This window comes from Podarcis liolepis (genome assembly GCF_965112155.1).
Source record: "Podarcis liolepis genome assembly, chromosome: 5".
NCBI lineage: Eukaryota > Metazoa > Chordata > Lepidosauria > Squamata > Lacertidae > Podarcis > Podarcis liolepis.
In genome coordinates, this window is record NC_139556.1 from 60,603,186 (window position 1) to 60,612,388 (window position 9,203).

General features: G+C 49.5%; 1 protein-coding gene across 1 annotated transcript in view; it reads right to left on the bottom strand.

The window, feature by feature from the left end:
• Nucleotides 1–2,791, bottom strand: part of KCNIP2 (potassium voltage-gated channel interacting protein 2) — a 54,700-nt gene extending 51,909 nt beyond the window's left edge. The window contains exon 1 of the mRNA XM_083505267.1: nt 2,026–2,791. Coding sequence (XP_083361393.1) covers nt 2,026–2,113 — 88 coding nt within the window. The 5' untranslated portion in view covers nt 2,114–2,791. The remainder of the gene's footprint in view (nt 1–2,025) is intronic.
• Nucleotides 2,792–9,203: the final 6,412 nt, after the last annotated feature.

Sequence of the window (9,203 nt, forward strand, 5' to 3'; positions counted from 1 at the left end):
ATAGTATGGGAAACTGGCAAAGTAGGGCAGAAAAACCAATGGTGTCCTCTTTCTACCTGGGCAATCAGGTAGTGTGTGGTGTGGCTGACAGGGCATGGGGCTTGGAGAACAAGGAGTTCAGAGCTGAAATACATTTTCAATCATTACTATTCAGTTACATTAAACCAGGGGTGGAGGACCAGATGTTGCTGGAGGTCAGGGATGGTGGGAGTTGTAGTCCAGCAGCATCTGGAGGGCAGCAGGTTCCCTACCCCTGGGTTAGGTACTTAAACAATAAATGGTATCATTACTATTTTCCCAAGGAGATCATCATTACAGCAAGCACACTTTCAGCCCAAGGGCCTGGCATCATTTAGAATCTCAACTTCACTCTCCAAGAAATGGGCTTAAGTTCAATAAGTCCTCATGGTAAACCAGAGCTATCGTAGTCATCTCCCGCAGGCAGGTAAGTTCCACCCATATTCAGTCCATCCACAAGTTAGGCTATTTCTCTGCCTTCCTCAAGAAGATACACCTATCACAATGAAATTTACAAAACTCAAGACTGGCACCCGCTAAATACAGAATTAGCATCACTAGGGAGTGAAGTTGGGAGATACATAATGCAGCCCTTGGTGCTCCTCAACTTTTCAGCGATCAGTGCTAGCATCCTACCAAACTGTTGCGTGTGACTCTGGAAATGGCAGAGACAGCTCCATGCTTCAGAGCAATGTGCCACTCATTGGGTCCAGAAATAGGCTGGGATGGACAGTGAATGCAGGAGGAAGTACCATCTTGAAATACTGAGCCCAGGTCTAGTAGGGGAGAGCTGAAAGCGAGTTTGACCACCTCCACTGGGCAACTTGACCCAGCGACAGAAATCCTTTGAATATTCACTGAATTCTAGAGACCAACAAGCAGAGGGAATATGTTGGGGCTGTGATTCTTCCTCAACTCAGTGAGCTTCTAGATCAGGAAAGGATGACACCAGAGGAGAACCATTTGAGATTTAACTAGAAAAGGAGGACAACACACATTAGAAGTGGTGCGGGGAACTTGTAGTACTCCAAATGATGTTGAAGTAGAATTCCCATCATCCCTGACTATTTGCCTTGATGATGGGAACTGGAATCTAACAAGATCTGGATGGCCACAGGCTCCTCATCCTTGCATTAGAATGTGAACTTAAATCATGACTCACTCTTTGCCCCAAACCTACGCCTGGGAAGCACAGGACACTGAAGGAATGGAGAAAGGCTGTTGCACATTGGGACAGGAAAAAGCTGAAAAAAGCCCAGAATCTCTGCATAAGGCTGGACTCTGCTCGAGCTCAACCACCTGAGGCTTGCTTTTCTGGGTCAGGTAATAGGAATAAGCATGAAGTTTGGGTGCACAGATCAAACGGCATCAGCTCCAATACGAAGTAATGGGCTCCAGTCCAACTCTCGGTGCTTCTGCTGGGTACATATAATTCTGTTTGCAGAGCAGAGCTTCCATCTCTCTGCAAAGAGGCCTTTTACAGGGTGGGGTGGAAATGGGCCGTGGGAGCCAACACATTAAATATGCCTCATGTTTAAAGCAAGAGAGTCTGAAAAGGGTGTGATGCAGGAACGATTTCTTCCCAGCCAGCCCTGGAGCTCCCAGCAAGGTTGCAGAAAAACCCAGCCACCAATTCCAAGGACCTGGTTGGGGGTCCTGGCCCTGAACCAGAACAGAAGTGTATGTGTGGAGGCGCAACTGAAACTCAGTGTGACTCCATCATCTCTCAGGCATGTCATTTTGGTGCCCAGGATCCCCAGGCGATTTTCATTCTGGACTAGCCACATAAATTTTGTTTTCTTCTTCCCCTACTCCAAAGAGGCAGGATGACCTACAACTAAAGGGGGGAGAGAGAGACAGATTGCTCCCCCCTTGTGCTTCACTGCAGAGCCCATGGCTTTAAAGACCACCCCACAAAATGCTCATGATCTCTAGCCATCTGCCACAGTTCCTTGCCATGCCAACTCCAGAGCCCACCCCTCCACCAGAAGCCCGGAAGCAGCCTACCTTGAGACAGGGTCCCCGTGACCAGCTGGTAGAAGAAACGGATCGCCCGCCCCAGCTGCCTCTTGCACCGTCGCTGGCAGTGAGTCATGGTGCCAATACACAGTGGCAGGGTGGTCCCCGGTCAGAAAAACAACTCCCTGGGCAGGGTGAGAACTAGATGTGCTCAAGGAGTAGGGGGCCCTTCTGTTCCTGCCTCTGACCGTGCCCAGACATCCGAGCCAGAACAACCCCCTGATCTCAGACAGACAGCAGGGCTAGGTGGGAGGAAGAGGAGGAGGTTTGTGCTCAGATAATTCCGCTGGGATTGGTGGTGGCACAGGCAATGTCTGGGTCACCGCGAGAGCAGCGGCTGCCAGTCAGGGGACACGCCCAGAGCTGTGCTCCCCATCCAGATTCAGAAAGTCCCAGCACTTTCGAGGGCTTCTGAAAACTTGGAACAATTGTAGCACAGGACAAAGCTGAGCACGGAGTGGCTTGCTGCTGTCTTAACTGCGAGCTTCTCCAATGACACACGCAAGCGACGCTCCCTCCTCGGACCCTCCTCCTCCTCCTCCTCCGTGCAGCAAAGTTGCTGGAAGAAGCAGCGAGGAGTGGACAGCGAAGCAAGAACCACAAAAGAGGCAGTGCTAAGTGGCTCTCCCAGCCAGTCACATAGTTCCATGAAGGGGGGCAGCTGGCAATGCCCTGCCTTGGGGGAGTGTCCCCTTCCAGGCAACGTTGGGCAGCAGATGCCTCTTCGGTTCCCTGCTCTGCCTGGCATCTTCCTCTGCCACACCCAGCGCTCTACAACAGGCTCCCGGGAAACCACAGGCAGTGTCGGTTGGCATGGCAATGGTCTGACTCCACAGGTCCTGCTGGCCAATGGGGCGCTGCCTCCTCCTAACGCCTTTCCTGCAGACTGCAAGGATGTGCCTTTTCCATCAAAGTGGGGGAACATGACAGGACAGGGCACAGAGACAGACGCCTAGCACTGCTCCACATCTGGCTCTGTGCAAACAAAGGAGTGCTGGCAACGTAATTCCTCAAACTATCGGGGCGATACATCAGCGAGTGACAAGGGAAAGCTGCAGCTGGGTGGAAATAAAGAGGTAGGAAGAGACGCAGCTGTGGACCACAAATCCACCTGCCTCTGTATCTGAAAAGGATCTGGGTTAACAACCAGGAAGGAGAATGGCAGCCCCAAAGGAGGGGGTGGTGGCTGGCCACACACCTATAGTTGTGCCCACTGCTTTTGACAGTTTGCAGCGACATCCTTTATTACACTTCGGCACAGTTTGGTTTCCGAAGATAACAGGCAAATGGATGGGGCTTTGTTGCATGGCGTGTAAGAGAGGTGATGCAGGTGTCACAAACCAAGTAACTTGTCCAGACAACCCAAGATGGTTATCTTGCTAAGAGCTAGCATATTTAAAAAAACACACATGCAAGAATGCGAGAGATGGTGAATCTGCTTTCATACACACCTTTACAACTCAGGCTTTCACTGCCATTACCAGGTAGCAAGATAATGAGTGGACACCAGACAGAAGTACCTGGAACAAAGGATATACGAAAGCAAAGCATATACAGTACGTATGTGGTGACATACTTTCTTACTCAGTTTTACCCCATTTCTTATCCTGAAGAGTATTACACACAGTAGCTTAAAGTGTTCAGAGACTTATATAAGCAAATGCGCTTTGTGAATAACCCAGAGCAAGCCAGACCTTAGCAAAAACAGAGGTTTAGTTGGGGAAAGCAAACAAAAGCACGGAAATCAGAGGTGGGGAACCTGTGACCCTCCAGATGCTGTTGGACTTCAACTCCATCTTCCCTCACCACTGGCTGTGAAAGGCTGTGAGCAGATGAAAACTGGAGTCCAAAAATATCCTGAGAGTTGCAGCTTCCCTGGCACTGCTTTAGATGCTCTAAAAAGCTACAAAAGACAGAGTACGGATTTCATTTATTCACTTCAAACATTCATGGATTGCCTTGCAGCAGAAAACTGTTCATAGGGCAGCTTACAACACTTTAACCCAAAACACAAACAAATGCAACCTATACAAAACTGAACATCCATTCAAACCTACATTAAGAACAATTGAGCTTTGTCGTTAAATATATTACATAATCTCCTGGGAGAACAAGCCTTGTCTCTCCCACCACAGAATCTCCCAAACAATACATAGGAGTCTGCTAAATCAAAGCATGGATCTCTTTCATGGAAAAAAGCCTTTCTGATAATTTTGGAAGTATATTGTTATTACATGCCCACGTGACTCAGAGCCAGTTCCAACATGTTTCAGGTACACTCGTGTTGCATGTACACTAAATTTAGCAGGGAACGTAACAGAGTGGTAGAACACATGCGTTTCATGCAGAAGGTTCCAGTTGCAATTCCTGGCATCTCCAGTTACAATATAGGATTTGCCCAAGACTACTGCCAGTCAGAGTAGACAATACTAGACTAGATAGACCAGTGTTTCCCAACCTTTTTTGGGCAAAGGCACACTTGTTTGATGAAAAAAATCTCGAGGCACACCACCATTACAGCCCCGTGACGTCAGCGCGCAGCGTCACGCCGGGAGGGACGCACGAAAGTGTAACTTTCAATTTTTTTCCCTCCCCCTTGCCGGGGAACCTCCAAGCTTTGGGGGTGGGGGGGGAGGAGGCAGCAAAGCGAGGGACTGAGGGACTCCTCCAACGACAAGGGTTGGGGAAGAAGAGAAAGGGCTATTCCGCTCCAGTCACGGGAGGGGAATATGTACTGGCCCAACTGGTGTGCGGTCTTCGGAAAGCCTAGGCTCGGGGTCCACCGACCTCGGCGGAGAAAGGCAACAACCGGAGCCAATGACGAGCCGGCGCGTGCGTGCAGCGGCTGGCCTCGAGCTCGGGAAGCTGCGCGCGGCGATGTTGACGCGGGGCGCGTGAGAGCTTGGGGGCGGGGCGGGAGAGAGAGAGAAAGAGTTGGCAGCACCAGGCGCTGTTACTTATTGCGCTGCGGACGCTGCCAGCAACTGCGGTGGTTGTGCGGCGGCCACCGCCGCAGAACGTCCTCGTCAGTCAGCTGAGCTGCCTGGCGGCGTAGGGAGCCGAGGGGCGGGGCTTCCTTTCTGAAGGAGCTGAGGGTGGGTGTCCTCCGGCACCTTCGGCGAAACGGCGCCGGCCCAGAGCGCTTCTAGGAGGCTGCCTTTGTGCGCGACCTAAAGCCCTCTTTCCCTCCCTCCAGCCCCGTGTCACATGTGGAAAAGGGGGCTGGATCCAGTGACGCAACTCGGAAAACTGTTAGGCCAGGGAAGCCAGAGCAGGAAAGTGAGTGGGAGGCGGCGTCGCCGCTTTAACCCACGTTTCCTTTTTGAAAGAGAAACCAGTGTTTCCCAACCTTTTTTGGACTCGCCCGCCTCCCTCCAGGCAACATCTCGCGGCACACTAGTGTGCCGCGGAACACCGGTTGGGAAACACTGAGATAGACAAATAATCTTCCCTGGTATAAGCCTGTAATGTTCCTGTTGTCGTGTGGCTTTGAGTATCAGTTGGAGGTTAGGTTTTTCCCCTGACTGTTGGGAAACCTTGAACTGAACTGAACTGAACATTGTTCAAAGAAACAGATAAACATTGGCAACTTTCAGATCATCAACTGTCTCTATACACCAGTGGTGAGAAACCCATGACCCTCCAGATGCTGACTGCATCATCCCTGGACATCCCATGTTGTCTGGGATGGATGGGAGTTGGAGGTACAACAGACTGTCAAATCCTCTTTAAAGTCAGCCAAGTTGATGGTCATCACTGCGGGAAATTTTACACTTTGCCATTCCTCCTGTTGCCATTAGCAGGACCAGTGGGGGCAAAGCGTTAAGGCCCCCTTCCCCCCACTCACAATGTGGTCCTGATCCAACTCAGCAAACCCCTCATCCCTGACTATCTGTCTGTCTGTCTGTCTGTCTACTTATCTACCTATGACAACACTCCAACCAATCCAAGGCCAAAATCTTGGTCCTTAGACATAGGGGTCACCTCCTTGCATCAGTGTGGAAGCTTGTCTTTAGCTAGTTGTGCATGTAAGAGAAAGGGTCATCTCTTTGGCCCAAGAATATCCTCAAATCATGTACTAGTCTGCACACACATCCCTCTCTATACTGCTGATCCTTCCTAGCTTAGAGGCAGACTCAAGACCACCATGCCATACTCACTACGGGTCAGATCAAGACCAAGGGATGGCATACAAGCTTACTGCGCGGTGTCTGCTTAAAAACTCCCTGGTGCAGCAGCTCTGAACACACAGAGAATCAACAATCTGTAGCCTTCAGCTGCCACAAAAGCTGAGCATTACAATCTTTCCCCACTTCTCCACTTTCTTGAATTCCCACGCACGGCAATGCTTGGCTCGCTACATGACTGGTAGTCACAGATATCTGCCTCTCAGTGTGCTTACAGTCAAAACATCACACGTTTTGAAGGAGCCCCCTGCACAGTCGCTTGATTCCCATTGAGAGTGATAATCAAGTATGGATTTCCCTATTGCTTCTAAGCATGCTTATGGGTGAAGTGGGGTTGTTCTAGCCTCTTCACAGTTCACAGTTATACTCTCCCTGCAGTGTATAGATTCTAGAAGAAGTCATGGGAGCAAGTCTCTGGCCCATTGGTCTGAGCCTGCGCGCGCACACCATGTGGAGAATGCCATGTTTGATCAATGCATACATCCCTGTATAACTGTGCCTTACAATGATGAACTTTCTGATGCAAGAGAGATGTATAAGTTAGGCTAAATATACATGGATTACTTGTCAACAGAGTACCAGTAGAGCGTGTGAATACAAACAACACTTTGCTCACTGTCAGTACTCTGCATATTGAGTTTATTGTATACTAATTCCTCCCCCCGCCTTACCTGGTGACAGTGGCCACCAGCCAAGCAGCGCCAGGTTGCTGGGCTGAGCCACCATGTGAATTGACCACAATGCCTCTGGACTGAAGATTCCGCTGGGGCATTGTGGGAAATGAAATCAGCAGGCAGACCCATTTGCCTGGTGCTTCTTGGAAGTGCCAGGATGAAGACATGGGGGCCGGAGCAGGCATTAGTGGCGGCCCCTGCCAGTCTGCTGGTGCTCTGGCAGCTGCCCAAAGATGCCAGGTGCTGCTGCCAGCCATGAAACAGGAAGTGGTAGTCATCCTAGATTGTGTAATAAAAAAGAATGTAAGAGTGCAGCATTCTGTGGGAGTCTTTGTTTATCTTGGTGCTCAGTGACATCCTTTGCAGGAAGAACAGCAGCAGGAGGCACAAGAAGGCAATGCTCGTCATAGCTGGGCCTCCCCTGCATGGCCGGGAGTATTTAATAAACCACCCAACATGGGTTTTCTTTTCCTGAAGATCTCAGTTCTAGCCTACTTGAAGGCATATTTGCAGATACACTGGCTGATCAAGTACAAGAAGAGCCTTCTGGATCAGGCCAGTGGCCCATCTAGTCCAGCATCCTGTTCTCATAGTGGCCAACCAGATGCCTGTGGGAAACCAGCAAGCAGGATTTGAGCACAAGAGCCAGTGTGGTGTAGTGGTTAAGAGCGGTAGTCCCGTAATCTGGTGAACTGGGTTCGCGTCTCTGCTCCTCCACATGCAGCTGCTGGGTGACCTTGGACTAGTCACACTTCTCTGAAGTCTCTCAACCCCACTTACCTCACAGAGTTGTGGGGGAGGAAGGGAAAAGGAGAATGTTAGCCGCTTTGAGACTCCTTTGGGTAGTGATAAAGCAGGATATCAAATCCAAACTCTTCTTCCCCTCCTGTGGCTTCCAGCAACTGGTATTCAGCCATCGATAGCCCTCTTCTCCATGGATTCTCTTTTAAAGCCATCTAGGTTGGTGGCCATCACTGCCTTTTCTGGGAGCGAGTTCCATAGTTTAACTACGCGCTGGGCAAAGCACTTTCTTTTATCTGTCCCGAATCTTCCAGCATTATTTTTATGCCCATGAGTTCTCGTGTTGTGAGAGAAGGGAGAAAAGCTTTTCTCTATCCACTGTCTTCATACCATGCATGGTTTTATAAACTTCTAGCATGGTGCCTCTTGCTTGCCTTTTCTCTAAGAAATCCCAAATGCTGCAACTTTTCTTCACAGAGTAGTTGCTCCACCCCCTCGATCATTTAGGTTGCTGTTTCTGAACCTTTCCCAACCATAGCTGTCAACCTTCCCTTTTTTGGCAGAAAATTCCCTTATTCCAGCGCCGTTTTCCGCTGCTATCCTGGATTGTTAGATATCCCGTAGACTGTCCCCAGGACAGGGGAGGCTGCTGTTTCCTTATTTTCGAGGCTGCTGATTCCTTATGTTCAAATCTGAAAGTTGACAGCTGTTCCCAACACTACACAATACCCTTTTTTCAAGGTGAGAGGACCAGAAACGAAGCTGCAGTTTTGCTCCCTGTTTTTTGTATTTTGTAGGCTACCAAGCCTTTGTTTAAAGAAGCCAGAGAAGTGGTTTTTAGAACACACGGTGGATGACAGTACTGGAAGGGCCTTTTTAATCTACGCACACCTCTGCACAAAGGCTTTCTCAGCTACCTAGCAAGTGTTAGAGGAGGAGCACATCTAGTGGAAGAAGGCAGTACTACTATCCTTTAACCAAGGCATCAGTTTGTGGCAGCCATAATATTGGGCCCAGCCAGATACAGATGCACCTCAGACATGACCGCCTCCAGCACTTCTCTGGTGAAAATAGAGGTGTCCTTTCCTTAATAATAATTATTATAATAATATCCCACCCATCTGACTGGGTTGCCCCAGCCACTCCGGGAGGCTTCCGACATATACAGTGGTACCTCGGGTTAAGAACTTAATTCGTTCTGGAGGTCCGTTCTTAACCTGAAACTGTTCTTAAACTGAGGTACCATATTAGCTAATGGGGCCTCCTGCCACCGCCGTGCCACCGCCTTGCAATTTCTGTTCTCAGCCTGAAGCAAAGTTCTTAATCCAAAGTACTATTTCTGGGTTAGCGGAGTCTGTAACCTGAAGCGAATGTAACCTGAAGTGTCTGTAACCCGAGGTACCACTGTATAACATATATAAAAACATAACAAAGCATTAAACATTAAAATGCTTCCCTATACAGGACTACCTTCAGATGACTTCTAAGGGTTGTATAGTTACTTATCTCCTTGGCTCAGGGGGTCACACACCCTCCAACATTTCTCCGATGAAAATAGGGACAT